Source organism: Cibotium barometz, chromosome 18 (assembly GCF_041138505.1).
Source record: "Cibotium barometz isolate CiBa-2024 chromosome 18, ASM4113850v1, whole genome shotgun sequence".
Classification (NCBI taxonomy): domain Eukaryota; kingdom Viridiplantae; phylum Streptophyta; class Polypodiopsida; order Cyatheales; family Cibotiaceae; genus Cibotium; species Cibotium barometz.
This window is the reverse complement of record NC_141063.1, coordinates 2544023-2563429: the sequence shown is the minus strand read 5'-3', so window position 1 is coordinate 2563429 and position 19407 is coordinate 2544023. Positions and strand designations below refer to the sequence as shown.

General features: G+C 41.5%; 1 protein-coding gene across 1 annotated transcript in view; it reads left to right on the top strand.

Annotated features, from left to right (window-relative positions):
* LOC147628823 (ARM repeat superfamily protein) overlaps positions 1 to 11934 on the top strand; it is a 144215-nt gene extending 132281 nt beyond the window's left edge. The window contains 23 exon segments of the mRNA XM_086811980.1: positions 1524 to 1874; positions 2087 to 2166; positions 2292 to 2343; positions 2445 to 2598; positions 2693 to 2720; positions 2722 to 2778; positions 2885 to 2987; positions 3074 to 3161; positions 3267 to 3355; positions 5147 to 5320; positions 5404 to 5643; positions 5843 to 5938; positions 6112 to 6206; positions 6343 to 6406; positions 6517 to 6589; positions 6700 to 6773; positions 9952 to 10155; positions 10279 to 10352; positions 10455 to 10503; positions 10505 to 10562; positions 10658 to 10776; positions 10884 to 10961; positions 11071 to 11934. Coding sequence (XP_086668106.1) covers positions 1524 to 1874; positions 2087 to 2166; positions 2292 to 2343; positions 2445 to 2598; positions 2693 to 2720; positions 2722 to 2778; positions 2885 to 2987; positions 3074 to 3161; positions 3267 to 3355; positions 5147 to 5320; positions 5404 to 5643; positions 5843 to 5938; positions 6112 to 6206; positions 6343 to 6406; positions 6517 to 6589; positions 6700 to 6773; positions 9952 to 10155; positions 10279 to 10352; positions 10455 to 10503; positions 10505 to 10562; positions 10658 to 10776; positions 10884 to 10961; positions 11071 to 11418 — 2748 coding nt within the window. The 3' untranslated portion in view covers positions 11419 to 11934.
* The last annotated feature ends 7473 nt before the right edge of the window (positions 11935 to 19407 follow it).

The following is a 19407-nucleotide window of genomic DNA, read 5'->3' as shown; positions in this document are numbered from 1 at the left end:
GGATGGCAGTCTATTGATCCTCATCTTGTATGTTGATGATATGTTGATTGCCGGGAAATCTCGTAAGGAGATGGATACCTTGAAGAAGAGGCTGCATCAAACCTTTGATATGAAGGATTTGGGTGATGCAAATCACATCTTGGGTATGCGGATACTTCGGGACAGAAATCAGCATGTGTTGTATTTGTCTCAGAAGGAATACATTGGCAAAGTTTTGCAGAGGTTCAATATGGACGGGGGGAAGAAGACTAGTACTCCTTTGCCTCCATATGTGAAACTCAGTGCTATGGACAGCCCACAGTCAGATAGTGGCAGGGCTGATATGGCCAAGATTCCGTATGCTTCAGCTTGTGGCAGTCTCATGTATGCTATGGTTGCTACTAGGCCGGACATTGCATTTGCAGTGGGAGTGGTTTCTAGATACATGGCCAACCCTGGCAAGAAGCATTGGGAAGCAGTGAAAGGTGTCATGAGATACCTGAAGGGCACACAGGATATGTGCATTTGCTTTGGCAAACAGGATGCATTAGTGCATGGTTACACGGATTCGGATTATGCCGGTCATCCAGATAACCGGAAGTCTACTACCGGTTATGTGTTTACATTCACAGGAGGTGCTGTGTCATGGATATCCAGGATGCAGAAGTGCACTGCCTTATCTACTACAGAGGCCGAGTATATTGCAGCCACAGAGGCTTGCAAGGAGGCATTATGGCTATCTCGGTTAGTGGTTGATTTGGGTTATACAGGGGATATTCCATTGTTGCATTGTGACAGTCAGAGTGTCATCCAGTTGGCAAAGAACCCTGTCTTTGCAAAGACGAAGCATGTGGATGTGAAGTATCACTTCATCAGAGAGGTGATAGAGAACAAGCAAATTCAGCTTGTTAAGATTCATACGGATGACAACCCGGCTGATGAACCCGACCAGTCACACCATACTCGCACCCCCTGAGTCCCCCCCCCCCCCCCCCCCCCCCCCGCATCCCTCGCCCCGCATGGTGCACATCACTGAGTCCCTAGCATACACTCAAGAACCTTGTCAGTACGAACGGGCATTCACACATAATGCACTAAGTGGTAATGCGTCAGCCTATGATGTGCTTAGAACGTCTTTTAAGAGCCATTGTATCGAGACACTGAAATCAGGATACATAGAAGACCAAATCAGATGCCAGAATAATCAGAGGAAGCACCACTGAACTCTAGCTTATATGCTAAGAGTTGACTATCACTCTTTGTCAAAGCAATGTGGGTTGCAAAGGCGATGAGACATCTTTGTGAGAGAAAAAGGAGGGAGGGAAGGTGTGAAGAAGTGTGAACTGGTTTTAAGAGGTCAGATGAAAAACACTCAAGACATAGAAATCTTACTTATACGTTACTCATCTTTGACTTTGACACAATTTCAAGAGGTACTTGCATTACAGGCTTAACAAATGACAAGTCTCATTAGGAAAAAAAAGATTTGTAGGAATTTGCTGTGTCGTCAAAAGATTAATCCTTATGCTTAAATTTGTCACCAGGTTGCAGGACTGGTGACATCTTTAGTCCATTTCTTTGGTTATGGCTTGGGTGTCAACCATCTGATGGTTCATAATTCACAAAGAAGTGATGAAAGACTTAGTGAAGCACAGAATACAGAAGCGCCCACCACCAAAGCTGTATATAAACCTCCTCATTTGCGGAGATCATTGAATAAAATCACATCTCATAAGGCTCAGAATGGTTGTGAGAATTCTCATGTTTCCAGATCTGAAGGAGGAAGACGAATCTTTCTATCGGATTCAGAGCAAAGTGACAGTGATGGCTCTGTTGGAGATGGAGACAGGTTTAAGTGCTCAAAGGCTAGGGCCTTGGCAATTCAAAGTATTCAAGTGAGGTTCCTGCAAACACAGTTTTTCTATTTGCTCAAGTAACAAAAAAAAAAGGAGTGTACATGTGATCTTTGTTGGTGATTCCTTTTCATTATTTGCATATATCTATCTCCTGGGATTTACAAATATGAATACTTGTGTCGTCATATAACCTACTGAGGTTTTGGAACACTTTAATTAACTCGTATTTTTTTGTTATATGTGGTTTGAAGGCTCTTGCTCGTGTGGATCCTAAGTCTCTCCATGCACATTGGATGCTTCTGTTCCCAGCGCACGATGTTTTGAATAACAGGTGTTGATTTCTTTTCAGAGGGAGAATAGTTCAATCAACTCTTGACATAGCAAAATAAGGCTGAAAACTCCTCCCGGTTATGAGCTGCCTCTGCTTTCCCTTGACTATCTAGATGATTGTTTCAGACGTTTGCAGAACTCTTTGCTGAAAACTGTGCTGTTTGATCCCATTTTGAAGGTCTTTGATCCTTTCCTTGTTACAAGCTCATTGTTGACATATAGAAATCTGTAGCTTCTCCAATCTCACTTGGTAATTATTATGGTTGAATTGAAGATCAGGTGCGCATGGCTGCAGCTGCAACAATATCTCTAATGCTGGAGGGGCCTTCCCGAGCTTTCATGCAAATGGCAGAATTTAGAGAGACTGGGAAGTTTGGGTCTTTTATGACTCTGTCCTGCTCATTGGGTCAAGTTCTATTGCAACTGCAAAGAGGTTTGCATGTCAACCGTTCTGCAATGTGAGAACATAATAATGATAACCATTGGATCTGCCATGATAGGTTCTATGCTTACTGTTTGAATGTCAGGCCTTACACACTTGGCTCTTAACGAGTCAATATGGGCTTCTTGTGGCAAGTTTGAGGGCACTTTCTCTGTTTCTAGGCGCCGCTCCGTATGTGCCTTTCTCATCCACATTGTTATAGTCATTTATGTTTGGGCTTGAAATGTGGCAAGGTGCTTTGCATGCTTAACACATACACTTCGTTTACATCAAGCAGATTTTCTCGCCTTCCAGCTGAGCTGCTTCCTAACACCATTCAAGCTATTCAGAAGAGAATAAAGGGTCTGCTCTCTTCCTCAACAGATCAAACGAATGCTGTAGTAAGTAGTGTGGATTTCCCAAGAGTAACAAACACAATGAATCTCAGCCACATCCCTTCTGCTGATACTGTTTCTTTTCTTTGCAGTGCGTGGCTCTTAACTGTGTAGGGTGTGCGTTAAATACTCTTCCTCCATCCGAGCAAGTTGCCAAGATGCTTTCAGAGGAGGTCTCAGGTCAGCATTTCACTCTTATTTAGTACTAAGAAAGGGGTACTGTGGGTCTACTTTTTCACCTCTTCACCATAAGTTCAAGTTTGATGCTTCAAATTCTCATCTCAGGCATGAAAATGAAGAACCAGCTGCTACAAGATCTGTTAGAATGCACTCAACCCCTCATGCCATCGCCAGTTCGTGTGGAGGCGTTACAAGTAAGTAAAGTGACTGGTTTGACAAATTAATACTTTGCTGAGAAGAATTCACCAGAGCATGTTTGCATTCCATTTTAAAAGATTCTTTGCGCCTCATTTGTTCACTGTACTTTGCTAAGAAGAATTCACCAGAGTATGTTTGCATTCCATTTTAAAAGATGCTTTGCGCCTCATTCGTTCACTGTAGTTGCAGTTGAATGTTATGAAAGGGCTACATTTGGATAGTTTGCTTGAAGTATTAGCCTTCGGTACCATGTAGTCTACCTTCCATAGACATTCAACCTTTGTGTATGTATGGCATTGGGGAATGTAAGCATTTTATGCCTCAACAGATCAGCACCTTACAGCAACATTTTTGCCCAAAGTAATTTTTAAGATATTCTGCTGCTTGCTCTTAGGCAACCGTGTATTCGATGAATTCTTGGCTCCAAAAATGGAGGAGAGACCTTTGCATGCGCTTGTGGTATAAACGGATTATGACCCCAACGAAAAGCCTTGACTTTGTTTCTACTATAGAGGAAGTGCAAGGTTCTAATGTTTAGCACAAGCATGATTTCTTTGCTAAGGTTCTACATATGCTATTACACTGGCATTGACCTTACAGGAGGATGAATTCAATGGACGCTATCAAACTGAAAACATATATGTAGCTCTCTTGGGGTTTCTATTAAAAATGCTCTATATTGTGCACTGGTTGGGTATTATGTCTTTCTGGTGATCGTTAGATGTACATATAGAAATTCACCTTTGGGCTCATCTAGTTTCTACAGTATGCCTCACAGTCTAGGGCAATATAGGTATTGCAAGGGTACTATGTTTATAATGGCCATTGGCTCCTACCTCTAGATGTTGATTTTTTTGATTACATGGTCATGCTTGAGCATGCAGCGTCAGTCAAGATAGCTTCTACATCCTCCACCAAGAGGCATCAAGTAATGGAAGAAGCATTGCTTCTCCAGCCAGCATGTTAGAGGTGTCTCTACCTCTTGCTGCTTGTGCAACAAACATGATGTTACAGTTTGTGATATATAAAAGAGGCAATTTAGACTCTAGAGCATGTCAATGTTAACTTGCTCAACGAGCATCACTTGGTTGGTGAATTAAAACTTGTTTTTGGTGCCAAATAAGGTTCTTTCTTACTTATGTGTGTGTACATCGGAAAAGCGTATGTGATAGCTTATTGAAGATGTGGACAGCCCATGTATGTGCAAACTGATGGTCTCGGTGATACCAATCGTGCAGAACATTTGTCATGAAATCACTTAAGGAATGGAAATAAGGAACTGAATTTGTAGTAAAACAGTAAGTACATTGTCATAGCAATAATAAACTGTCATTAAAATGAGAATTGGAGCACTCTTAGAGTGAGTGCTATGGATGCATGGTGATGCTATACAACCTCATGGAGCTTGAAGCAGCATGCCCGTTTTAGTTGTTAAGTGGCCTTGAACGTTATTATTTCTTGGACATCGAAGCAAGAGGCATATAATGGTTGTTTTCAATATATACGAAGTTGAATGCCTCAGAAAACGGTGGTCTTACAAAACCATGTGAACAGCTAGCTGAAAATCCATCAAATGAGGATTAACTCTAGTGTGGCAATACCTTGTCACCCCTTCACGAATGTCACATTGTGCATAAAGAATTACTTTAGGCATTCAAAAAACTTCTGCATGTTTTCAACCTATTTACTAAGTTGGTTTGGTTTAGTTTTATTATTACTATTTCAGATGTTATGCAGATGGTTCAATCTCTCTTTTTAAATGATGTTGTTTATTTGTATTTTTACAGGCTCTGAAACTTGCAGTACATAACTATCCATCTATAATGGTGCCATACTGGGCCTTCATCTCCCCCATAAAAAGTGGAATTTTTAGAAGTAATGTTAGGCAGCAGTCTAAGTATGATCCCAACATGCGATTTTCTCATATCCCAGATGAGAAAGTGGTGCATGCAGCTGCAAAGGTATGATACAAGCGCTTTACCTGTATATCAATTCTTTACACATACATATTAAGAGATTTTTGAAGTGTTAACTTTTATTGCAGCTGCTTAATGAGTTTCTTCGAGCTGTTTCGGGGTCAAGTTTTACAGATGACTCACAAGATGACATGCTCCTACAGTCATCGTTTGCATCACAATCAACATATTTGTTCAACACAGCCCCAACTGTTGGCAGTCACAGTAGTCCAGAGCATGAAAAGAGGAATGAGTCTGTATCCGTCAACTGTTGGGACGAATCATTGCAGGACTACTTGCCACTCTTGGTGACACACTCTTCAGCCCTGGTAATGATCAGAAAACTTGCCTAGACTCACGATTTGTTTACTTAACAGGAGTCAATGAGGCTAGTTCCTCCTTTCATGGATCGGTTTATGGATCAGGCCATAATATCACATGACAAAAATCTGACCTTTTTTGTGTTCGTGTAATTCATAAAGAATCTCTTCCATAGTTACTAGTAACTTGCTCTCTTTTTTTGGGCAGGTCCGTGCTGAGGCCATTACCTGCTTTGCCGGATTAACTTATTCTATATTTTGCACCTTACCAGAGGAAAAAAGAAAATTTTTAACTTTGACAGTTGTAAGCATACCCTGTCACCTCCTTTCAATTTACAAGGCTTGAAAGCATCGTTACTTTGTCCTGTGATTGTAGTTGTTGGTCATGCAGCAGTTTTTATTGCTGAATAGTGTTGTTTAAGGCTTGTGTTTTGCCAGCATCCCTGTTTGTCAACAGTCCTTCTTTGCCTTTTGTAGCTAGAAATGGCTGCGAACGATGAAAGTCCATCTGTACGTTCAGCTTCATGTAGAGCAATTGGTGTTCTCATCAGTTTTCCAGCATTGATTGCAAGGTCACAATACTCAAGTCTTTACAATGCATTTGTTTCTCAGAGTCTCTTCCTTTTCGTGAAGAAAATCCCGTAATGACCAATTCTCCTCTTTGGAGTAGACTGTTCCTAATATGAGTGTATGGCTGTGGTAATCCAGGACTGATGTTTTGGCATCTGCCATGGATGTGATTATTCACTCTACTAGGGATACATCTATCGCGGTATGTGATCATGGAGGTCATATGTTAATCCTGTCTTTACATGCACATTCTACTTTATATGCATTTTTGGTAGACTTGCTATTGTTGTGATACTTGCCAGAAGTTTTCAGGTACGGATTACTGCTTCTTGGGCATTGGCAAATCTTTGTGATGCTTTGCGAAGTGTATCAGAGAATGACACCTGTAAGGAGATAGAATTTTGGATGTGTGGCATCTTAAAAGGGTGTCTAAGTAGTGTTGATTAATGTAACTAATAGCTATTTATAGTTTTCAGGATTTGGGTTTTTGTGCAGTGTTCAATGTCACGTCATTGTCTTTGACAGCACTAGCAGAATGTGCCATGAGACTGGCAAAAGACAGTGACAAGGTCAGCTGTTCCCTAGATTAAATATTGTTGAATGCAAACATCTTTGACAAATAGTTGTGGCCATGCATGAGCCTGTGTGTCCCCATTTCAGCAAAATTTGGGCTGGTATTGCTGCTAAAAAGTTCTAAAAGTGGAGTACATAAGCATTTGATGCACATGGAAGTGAAACTTTAATTAGAAATAGAAACCCAAGAATCAGGAGCGTCTCTTTTAATACGAGGGATCTTATGATTCATAAAAGATTGATAGGGTTACATGGTCTCCCCTGGAAACCCAATATGATAAAAAGGGTCCTTGCTCCAAAAGGTGTGTGCACCGTCCACTCTGATTGGTGCTCCTGCGTCTCCATCTGGTGCATGTAACACATTAAGCATATCCGTAGCTCACCGTTCTTCTGCATCCATCTTTCTCGCTGTCTCAATCTGGAGTGTAAGCAAAATGAGACTCTGACCTGCCCCATTGAGATGAATGCATGTGACATGTATTCACAAGGAGCCTTAGCATCCAAAAAGTCCATCCTCAGTCACACTGAGGACGTAGCTATGGTACATGGCCATGCTAGATGGGAGTGTTTTTGGATCAATTCATGTCTTGTGCATATATATTCCCCAGATTTCACCTCTAATAACTTTGTTCATTTCCTGTGGAAGCGATTTATAAGTTACTTCATTGCACTGTGATAATGGCAATGTATCTAGAAAGATCCTATGTGAAATCATCCACCTTGTGACAGGAGTATATCAACAATCTTGTATGCCCTGCAAGTCCAGGTGCGTACATGAGGTGAAAGCAAGTTGCAAGCCATAGTAACTACTGTCTACCCACACTGGTGTGTCTCCTAGGCATCATATCCTCAATGTGTTGGTGGTCAATTGAAATGAAGCAGGCGGGCTGCAAATCCGCTAGAATGATGTGTGGGATAGAGGGTTTACTGCGTATGAGCTGTGAGAACATCATGACTTGTAGTCTTTTTTTCTGGGCTTCATTCCAAAGGTATGAGGTCTACTGCTGAAAAAACTGCACCATACATTGATGCTAGTCTAACCCATGACACACCTTCATCCGATGGTGATCTGCCACCTGGCTTGGGTCACATGTGGGTGGATGGGTGGGCAGCAGTTGTGGATACTGGACTGCCAGCAGTGGGAACTGGTGGGTAGTCATGGGCAGACAGGTCGCCAAGTGTGGGTGGATTCACGTCCTGGGAGCACCCTCGGGCCACCGGTGGACCAGATGGGCAGCACGTGGACCTAATGGGCAGATAACATCCAAGTGTAGACAGGAGTGGCCAAGTGCGGACAGGATAGGCAGCAGGTGGGCTACTGTAGACAGGCTGGGCCTTAACGGGTTGGCCAAGCTGTATATATAGAGCTTTTACTCAGCATTATAAAATAGTACAACAGTAAGATAGGTATCTGTCTGTCTCTGAGTTGTGCTCTGAGTCCTGATCCAGGAGAGGCTTGAGTTCCTTTAGAAGGAAATGGCAGCCAACTGATGAGCGATCTGAGCACACACAAGGTTATAAAGTTTGGAGGAGATAGCTACTTCATTGTTTGGGTAATAGAATAGTTGCGGAAAAACGCGCTTCACTGGGAACTTGGAAGAGTATCCGTTTGAGATGTTTTGTACATTTCTGTAAGGTTTTTTTAAAAGACATTTTTAAAGGTTAAAAGAAATGTCCTTTTGAAAGCATGTGGTGTGGTAAGACGTTGAGAGTGGGTCTACCTATTTTTCATGCGTTTGAAGTTTAAGCTTAGGCTTTCTCTTTCTCTTTATGTGAGTTTGGTAAATGTTTCATGTCATGACTCATGAATCAGGATGACATCTGGATTCTGGATTTTGCAACCTAGTATAATGGTTCAAAGTTCAAACTTCATGCATGCATTTTATGCTGCAATGTATGTTTCTTGCATTTAACATGTTTTCCAAACATGTAAGTGCACTGCTTTCAAGCTACCTTCAGGTGGGTACTCAAGCTGCTACGAGAGACGCAGGGCGGGGGGGGGGGGGGGGGGGGGGGGGGGGGGGGGGAGTGGTGGTGGTGTTGGGTTGGTGTTGGGATCTGATATTCTTTACATATGTAGCCCCCCTACCCCCCCTTGTTTGAAACACAGTTTTTGAAACTCCTGTTAACCATGGCATAGAAACATGAAAACAGTAAAACGCTTAATGAACTACTCAATATTAATTGACTGTGAAAACTAGATATAAGGGTGGCATGAAACAAACACACATAGCTTTGTAAGAGAGGACCATAAAAACCCATGTAGTGTGCGTTCCTCGGTCTCTGCAATGAGTGAGAGAGAACTGAAATTGTCACAAGGGTGTATGAGACCAAGATAATACATTGAGTGCGTGTCTGTCATGCACATTGGCATGAAGCCTTGTTTAAAAAGGAAAGCAGCTAAACTGATTTCATAATAGGTGCTGAAAATAGTTGACTACAAAAGCTAGATTCTAGGGTATGATAAAATGTGTGGCTTTGTGAAAGAAGATCCTTCAAATAACCAACTAGTATCTGCTTGTAGCTGAACTAGATGACAATAAGAGTGCACAAACAAGAAACGGGAATCCAATCGTTGCCTTCGTAAATGGGGAACTCCCTTTTTATACACATGCACCAAGGCATTACTTATGGGATAACTCAGACACACATCTTTTATGACCTAGATAATATTTCCAACTTACACACTCATCTCCCATGACAAAGGGCGATATATCCATCTACAAAATACCCCAAGTCATAAGAATTCAGTGTCCCGGTGAATGACCATGCAAACAAAACCATTTCTTGGACACACGTGTATACCCGCCTGTAAGGGTAACATACCAAGAACCCAATTAGGGTTGAAAAAAATCAAGTCCTGTCCTAATAATGACCCCGATAGAATTTGGCTAGGGACTCTCCTCCCAGCCATAAGAATGGTGATGCACCTCTAACTTCCTGGCTCAGATATGATGGAACATTGTTGACTCATAAACAGTTAAGAAAGAAAAACATTGATTTTCAGGTCAAATAGAATTTCAAGTTGAATGCAACACATCCTTGGTTGAGGACATCTTACTGTGGTCATGTTCTGCCAATCATTAATCTGATCATTGAAATTGTGGCCGTCTTTCCTGCTGCCCCATGAAAGTTTTGCTACTCAGTATGGGAATGATTTTCACTTGTTTTCAGGTACGAGCAAATGCTGTGAGAGCCCTTGGAAACCTTGCTAGATTTATCAAGTTTGATGTGCAAAATACCTTAATTACAAGATCGGATACTCCTGAGGAGCCCCTTAAATCGAAAGCATTGCAGCAACGGTTTTCTGAAACATTCCCTTGGCTTGAAAGGGTGGTACAGACTTTTGTCTCATGTGTCACAACAGGAAATGTCAAGGTTCCAGTTCCACACCTTTTTGTGAGCAGGCTTTAAAAAGGCTGTGTTCTATGGATATGGATTCTATAGATGATTGAAGGTTTTGGATGCTGACATTGGATGGTATTGGTTTTGATATTATAGGTGCAGTGGAATGTTTGCCATGCTTTGGGAAATCTCTTTCTTAACAAGTCCATTACGCTTTCTGAAACGGCATGGTGAGTGTGTACTCTAAATACGATACAAGTCCTACTTTGTTCAAGCCTTCTCACCTTTCTCAAACAAAAAATATGAAATATATAAAAAATACCTTCTTTTAGGGCAACATCCGTATTTAGCATCCTATTATTGCTACTCCGAGACTCCAAGAAACTTCAAGATTCGTATACAAGCAGCATTAGCACTAGCCGTACCTGAAACTCGAAGAGGTATGGGGAAAAAGTATTAGAGTTGGTAGTGCTGCTATTTCTCAAGTTTGAAATAATCGTTTCTGGTTTGAGAGCTGTATGGCTTTTGATTTTAGATTATGGGGAGTCATTTTATGATGTGATTCAAGCCCTGGTGCTTGCTCTCGACTCATCTGATTCGTATCATGTGCTTGCTCCATCAACTTTCAAGTACATGCATGCTTTGAATGAGCAGGTGAAGTCTAATTTGCACTCGATGACATTTCAGAAGGATTTCTATTGGCTCTTAAAAAGCCTTTGATGGAATTCAGTTTTCTTACTTTTGAAAATTTTTTATGGCAGCTCACCAACACCTGTCTTCATGTACTTGGCTTGGCAGCACCTCAAGACTATAAGAGCCTTCAAGACTTTTTGCTGAAGGTTCAGTATCAAAAGGATGAGTGTCTCCTATCCAATTACACTAAATTCGTTTGTGTTGTATGAACACTGAATCACACCTTGACTTGGAACGTGTTCTTTTTCTCAACAGCGTATAGCATTCCTTGAAGGGTGGTTGAGATCGACCTATGCTACAGCCACTTTGGAAGATACCAATGGTTCCTGCCAATGCATAGAAAATGAAGGCAATGAAGGAACTTGTAGCAGTCATTTGGCAAGATGCTGGATCCACAATGAGAAACTTCTGCCGCCTCCCAGAGAGAGGATTTGGTATGCTCTGAATGATACCGAACCTTTTGTTTGTAAAGAAGAGAGTTCATCTAAGAGGACAAAAGATGTAAGGAGGGTGGCTGAAAGGCTCATGGACATGTATAAATATGGAAATCAAACAAAGGTAGTGGTATCATTCGAACAACTATTGATGCAGTTTTCTTCTTAATGCCGTGAAATGCTGCCAGTTTTGTTTACCAAGCTTCTTGTGTGCTTGAATGATTCTTTAGTTCCAAGTTCGAAAAGAAAAAAAACACCATTGGAACTTCTCAACTCAGCATGACCACTCATGACTGGGGGGGAACCTTGATATTTAGTCTTCAAGTCTGTGGTTGTGGGTCATATTGAAACATCCATCAGGACCCCTGTTAGACTGCTAATCATAAAATCACTACAAGAAGCCGCTGCAACATGTTTATGTAACATTCTGCCTGAGCGCTCAAAGAAGAGGCAAGGCTTTGAACCCAAGAGGAATTCATTGTCAACATACTAACTACGTCTATATTTGCTGTGGACATAAACTTCAAAAAAACGAGAGTATGTGCATGGACAAACATGTTCTGGATTACAGAGGTGCAACAAGGTTATGTACCAAGCAATCCCCTCACCAATTAACCTTGCATGTATGCTGTTATGGATCCACACTGCTTGGGTGTGCAAGAGTAATGCTAAAGTTATAACAGCATCCTCTCTTTCTTTAGCTTTTATTCAAGTGCAACCATGCAGGTCTGACCTAAAGGGTCACCAGTAGATTGTTTGCATCACTATGGATTGGCAGGAGTGGGTTAGCACTAATGGTCCAAGTATTTGATGGGAATTGAAGCTTCATGCTTGTGAAACTATCCTTTATGTGTGTATGTGTGTGAACCACCTCTAATGTGTGCACATGTGCCTATGTGTGTGAAAAACATCTTATGGCTAGATTCATGTGTATGTAAGCAATGATGTCATGCCATGTGGCATTGCCCTTGTGTGTGTGACTTAGTCAAAGATTAAGGCTCTAAGCCTTCAAAAAGGCATTGTACTCAGTGAAGCATCAAATCAATTAATCAAATCATTTATTGAGTCATGCAATAGCTTTGTCACATCTCTCTGTGTGAAGTTCACTTCTCCGTCTCTTCTCTCTCTCTCTCTCTCTCTCTCTCTCTCTCTCTCTGCCTCTCTGCCGTGGTTGTCTACCACCTGCCATAGCTCGTGTGCGCACCTTGATTAACCAACATTCCACTCCCGTCGTAAACTTCTTGCTCACATGCACGACATCGAAGTCTTCGTTTTTTTTCTTGGTGTAGTCGTCAGGACCACCATTCCATTGCCAAGTTGGAAAAGCTTGTGATAGAGCTGTCGGCTAGGTTGGGCTAAGTGGCCCATTGGGGCATTTTTCTCTTCTCAGCTCTAGGCCCCACCTTGCTCTTTGTTGCACCCTCACTTCATTGTTACCAATTTGCCATAGTGTGTGTGAGGCTTTTGTCGCTCTGGGTGCCTTGCTTTTGAGCCTCCATCTTTCTGAGTGCACTTGGATCACTGTGTTACTTAACTAGCTCTAATTCTACTCATGCAAATTGGGCCTCCCTCCATAGTTGATGGGTCTACCGGCTTCATCCATCATGGAGTCAAGTAAGAGTAGCTATAATGTGGCTAGATTCCACAGCACTAGGTTCTCATCATGGCAGAACAAATGCAACTACTACTTATGAGGGACGGGCTATAGAACATCGTTAAGGGAGTGGACAAGAAATCGGGATCCAAGGAAGGTGCAAAAAAGATTCATCTATGGGAGGAACGAAATGATCGGGCAAGTGCTCTCGTTGGATTGAGCATTGCCGTTAGTCTTGGACATCATCTTCATCTCAAAGAAGTTTGCAAAAGAGGTAAATGAATAAATGGAAAGCTTAATTTGGAAATAAAATTGTGAATTCAAATGTATTCTTGAAGCAAAAATTGTTTAAATATGAATGCCATTCTTGTTTAAAAGTTCTTAGTGTGGGGTTTTGGCAAAGACTAATGTTCAACAAAAGTACACAAAAAAATAGCAAGAACACAACATTGAGCAATAGAGAGCTTGAAATGTAAAAGTAAAGGTGTCCGAACACACCAAATGTCTTGGGGGGGGGGGGGACCCTCTACAATGTGTAGAGGGAAAAAGTTCATGCGTAGGAAAATAGGTCAAGTTCATCTCCATTGCATGTACACTCTCGTTGACATGGTGATAATGAAACTCTATGTGCTTGGTGCAACCATGGAAAATTGGTTTCCTGGCCATAGCCATAGCACTCTAATTGTCTATGAGAATGGGAATGGGTGTTTGTTGACACCCACGAATATTTGTCATCAATCTCCTCAACCATGCACTCTCAACTATAGTAGTGAAAGCTGTCCTATACTTAGCTTCACAAGATGATGTGGCCACAGTTGGTTTCTTTTTGCTCAACCAGGATATACGTGAGCTCCCAAGGAAAAAACAATTCCCACTTGTGGACATTTTGGTGTCATAATCACCAACCCAATCTAAATCATTGTAACTAAGTGACAATCACCCCCCTTGGGATAAAACAATCCAAGATCGTGGGTGTCGTTAAGTATTGAAAAACTCGCGTCATAGCTTGCTAATGCTTTGGCCTTGGGTTGTGCATGAACTTACTCAACTCAGACATCCCATATTGTATGTCTAGCCTTGTATTACATGAATATATGAGGTAGCCTAGAGCTAAGGCTCTCCTACATCATACATGCTCAATCTAAGTCTGGGTTCTACTCGAGTAGAAACATGCATGCAATCCTGAAATTTAAACCTTTTCGATAGTCTCTTTATGTACTTGGATTATAGAAATAAAAGTGCAATAGACCGAGATATGGCATCTCAAATGAGGCCTCCAAATCATCCTTGAATGCTATGTTTTTATCGCCATTTGTCCTAGTGAGTATCATGTCATCCACATAAGAGGATGACCACAATCAAATCCTAGAGGGTTCATTGCAGTGGGCTGTTTTGATAGCCTTGGCTAGTCAAATAAGCATGTACCTTCTCATACCAAGCTCGGGGAGCTTCTTTAAGGCCATGCAATGCCTTTTTCAATCTACTTACTCTTGTTTCTTGATCCTTTGCCTCAAATCCAATGGGCTAAGATACATACACTTCTTACAAATTCCCATTAAGGAAGGTTGTCTTAAAATATTGAATTGATGTACTTTCCAATCGTGATGGGGGCAACCAATGTAATCACACATCCAATGGTGGTCATTCTAGAAGTAGGTATAAAAGTTTCATCATAGTCTGTGTCTTTTTGTTGTGCATAAGCCTTGCCTTGTACCTGTGAATAGTACCATCAGTTTTCCTCTTCACTTTGTACAACCACTTAGTGCCACTTGCCTTCTTGCTAGGAAGCAAATCCACGAAATCCTAAGTGCCATTTTTATGTATTCATCTCATCATGCATAACTTTCATCCAATGCTAATATTCTTGAGCTTCTTCAAACGAGGCTGGCTCATCAACATCACACAAGCTACTCAACCATGCCACATCCGCATGATGTGGTTCATTCCTAGAAATAGCGCCTGTCTTGCTCTACTGAGAGGAGTTGAGAGTTTTCTCTCTTGTAAAGTTTTGACCAGTCATCTAGGGATTGATTTGGCCTCTTGTAGAGCTGTCCGCCCTCCTCTCACAACCTCTTTTACGTCTTCATGCATAACAAGATGTTCATTTTGCTAAATTTCAACATCCACATGATGTCTGTTTGACTACAACACATGTTCCACTGCAACTTGTTCTGTTGTACCATCAATTATAGGTGGAAGTATCCCTTCAAACATGTCTTCTTGACCCTTGTACAACTATTACCAAATGCAGCCATAGCTTGATTTACATTTTTAGCAAACACCACATCTCTACTCTAAAAAATACTCTGGTTGAATAGAGATGGTAGGCTTTGCTACCATTGTTGTAGCCCACAAAATACATTTTTTTGCCTTGTCATCAAGCTTGCTTCTCATCTATTGAGGCACGCGGGCATATGCATGACAACCAAAAACCGTGAGTAATCAACTTTAGGCGTTTTATCGTACCAAGCCTCATATGCATACAGTGATGGTTTTCAATGCTTTTGTGGGGCATCTTTTCAAAACATATGTAGCACACATGATTTTCTCCATCCAGAATTTATGAGGAGGTAAACCCTTGCCCTAGACCATACATCTGGCCATCTCCATCAAGGACATGTTCTTCCTTTCTGCAACACTAGTTTGTTGTGGTGTGTATGGCATGATGGTACACTGGTGCTTAATGCCTTTTTTAGTCAAGTATGCTTTGAAATCATCTAGACATATACTCCCTCCATCAATCTATATGGAGGGTTTGTACTTTGCAACTTGTTTCATTTTCAACCCTTGCAACATAATGCTAAAAGTACATAAAAACCTCATATTTTTCTTTCAAAGGGTATACCCAAGCAACTCTGGAGTAATCATCTATGAATGTACAAATTATAAATGCTTTCCAAGTGACGGTGTCCTCATAGGACCACATACATCACTATGTATGAGCTATAACTTTCGATCAACTCTCACTGAGTCATCGTTTAGGAAAGCATCAAGATGCATTTTTCCAAGAATGTATCCCTCACATTTATGTCTAGCAGGTATTTCAACATGTGGTATGCCATGCACCATTTGTTGCTTCTGCAACACTTAGATTTCCATAATTCACATGCCCAAACCTAGCATGCCACAACTTTGCCTCTTGCATGGCAAAGTAAATGTGGTAACCACACAAGCATCATTTACTCTTTTCAAAACTATCAAGATGATAGAGTCCATGGTATAGTGTCCAAGAAGTGACTATCACAGTCATTTTCTCGGTCTCTCATTAGATTTCCATAATTCACATGCCCAAACCTAGCATGCCACAACTTTGCCTCTTGCATGGCAAAGTAAATGTGGTAACCACACAAGCATCATTTACTCTTTTCAAAACTATCAAGATGATAGAGTCCATGGTATAGTGTCCAAGAAGTGACTATCACAGTCATTTTCTCGGTCTCTCATTATGCATATAGTGTCCAAGAAGTGACTATCACATAGTCCTTTTCTCAGTCATCCTCAAAATTGACAACAAGCCCACTTTGAGTAAAAGAGGACACTGACAACAAATTCTTCTTAATCCCACATAAGTACATCTGGCAATAATTAATATGTACCATTAGCTATTGTGAGTACAATCTCACCATTGCCTTTCTCACAAAATAAGAATGATTATTTGCACATGAGACCTTACCTTTTGGGACAACCCCCTAGCTTTGTGAACAAATCCCACTATCAAAAGACCATACAACCTGTTTCTCATCCACATTGAGAGACATGCTCTTGAGAAGCATTGTAACTACATACAAGAAAATCCCGACACATAATTTGTTAATGCATCATCTTTACCTGCAGGAGTAGTATAAGAGTTGCCACCAACCATACCAAATTATTTCTTCTTCTCTTTGGCTATCTTCTCTCTGTAGTCATCAATATAATGCCATAGCTTCTTGATGTAATGATACTTGCCCTTTTTCTTGTGCTTGCCCATCATCCTTCTCCTTGTTTGATGGCCTTTTGAAATTAGCCCTTTTGATGATAGCCACGTTTTGCCTTTGCCGTTGTTATGTGCCATAGATGCCTAATCATGAACATGCATACCCATACATATTCTTTCTTGTTTGCTCTTCTTGCAACAAAAGTCCCATTAATTCCTGAAATGTGAGTGGGATAGGGTTTCCCCTTGTAGACAAGTTGAGCAACTTGTGGAAGCTCAAGTATGACTTAGGCAAAGAGTAAAGTGTGTCATCAACACTAGCTGACTGTCCGAAATCCCTTCATCAATGTTTAACAACTATAGAAGATCTTGAATCTTCATCAAGCGATCCGACATGTCTTCCTCATTCATAAGCATACCACATCAAGCTGTCTTTTCAAACACATAACCTTGCCTCACTGGCGTGGTACATGGCCTCCAAAGTATCCCAAGCTTGCTTTGATGTCCTGCAAGATTGCATATGAGGTATAATTGACCTCTTGATTGACAAAGAAATTAAGGACATGGCATGTGCATCTCTCACATCCCATCTTCTTTGCTCCTGTGGCAAGTGTTGTAAGTTGGGCTTGGGTATGTACACTTTTCGATCTACACTAGTCTTTGAGCCATTTCTGTAAACAAATTTGGAAACTACCACTTTCTTGATGAAATATCACCAAAAGTTTCCTCCAAGCTACCAAGATTCTCGAGAAACTAGGCAAGTGTGGAAGAAACTAGGATTTATGAATAGATTTGATGAAAGGAACCACTAATCAAGAGGATTTAGCCAAAAAGTTCAAAGAAAATTGCTTTAAAAATATCAAAAAACCTCAAAATGATTACTATTAATTCCATTGTTAATTCACTCAAAATAAAATTTGAAAACAATATAAAAGCACTAATCACTCCTTAATCAAAACATTAAGATCTAAGCCAAGAGCTCTGATACCAATACGATGAAGGGATCATAACTAACCTAAGATATGGGAATGGATCTCAGCCATATCCGTCGTGAGAAGCCATGTGTTAACCCACACCTGAAAGATCATAGACTAGCTTTTCCATGAAAGCCCAAGAGTGGAAGTACCATGTACTCCAAGAAGACAAGATGTCTATCATATCAAATGATCAAGAAGATATCAAAAAGGGTACAATAGTCCTAGGACTAGTGCCTTTTATAGTCCCAAGGCCCACATGCCCTAACACCACGTGTGAATGTCCCTAAGGAAGAAACACAAGTGGGAGAAGAGGGAAGGAGGCCTGTGAGATGGGGGGAAGAGAAGGGGGGAGGAACCACGGCAAACCAAGGGGGTTGGAAATCACAAGAGGAGGAGGAGAACTAGGAGGCGGGGAGGGAGGAGGGGGGGACCACTGGCTCAATATTGTCATAGGACAAGCCAATATCTGCAAGAATCTCTTGGGTGGCGTAAGGGTCGCCACATCATCCATCCAAGACGCTAGAAGTCCAAGGCTTCTACGAAGGAAACCCGTCTGTTTGGGTCCCAAAAACCTCGTTGTCTACACAACCCCGGAAGCCAAAAAGATCCAGGCCGACGGCCTCATTACCCAGTACCACCGCATAAGTCAATGCTTTGTTGGATCTTGATAAAATTGCTAAAAGCAAAAGGATTCTATGAAGGAAACCCCTGCATTTGGGTGCTAAGATCAAAGAAGCATGTGCCTCAAACCCTCAAAAACACACCATCTAAGGTCAAATCCAAGTGGGTGTGGAGACCCAAAGCCATGCATGTGATGCCAACTCCAAAGCCTAAGCAAGAATGGAGAGTAGTGGCTTCCACCTCGACTTATGTGCACACCACCTTCAGAAAAGCCGAAAGAGCTCATGGACTCCGAGCAGCATGAGACAACACCTTCCCCATGTGCAATGGCCCTACCTGTCCCTATTTCAATCATAGAAGAGCCACGCATGGTGTCGAACCCTAAATAAAACACCCCGCACGCACTTCCGTGGCATCGGCGAAAAACCCTAGGGCTCAAAAAGATCACCATGACCCCACAACACGTGTACACCATGCTACAACACCAACTCACAAGCTAGAATTGGAAAGACAAATCTCAATCAAGTATGCCAATAAAGCTGACTGTGGTGGCATCCAAGCTTTCGTCATGGTGGATGGGTAAACGATTCTCCACCCTCGCCTGCCTGCCCATGCACAATAAGCCACAAACCCTAAGCCCTTGTGTACATAACATAATACCTCTGCTTAAGTGTATAGTTACTACCCTAAGCCCTTGTGTACATAACATAGTACCTCTGCTTAAGTGTATAGTTACTACCTTTATCGGGAATGATAAAACACAAAAACCTAAAAACATCAAGAAACGCCAAAAAAATAACTAAAAACATGCATGTGCACACATTTTCACACTCACACATGCACCCACATTTGTCCCTTATGTACCTTGAACTCACATGTACACAGCCCCCCACGTGTGGGCACATATTTACCTATGTACACATGTGCACGTGCACATTCACTCGCACGTGTACCCACACTTACACCACACATGTACCCACACTTAACCGCACGTGCACACACACTTACTTGCATTCGCATGCACACACCTTGTGCACGCCCACAACCCAC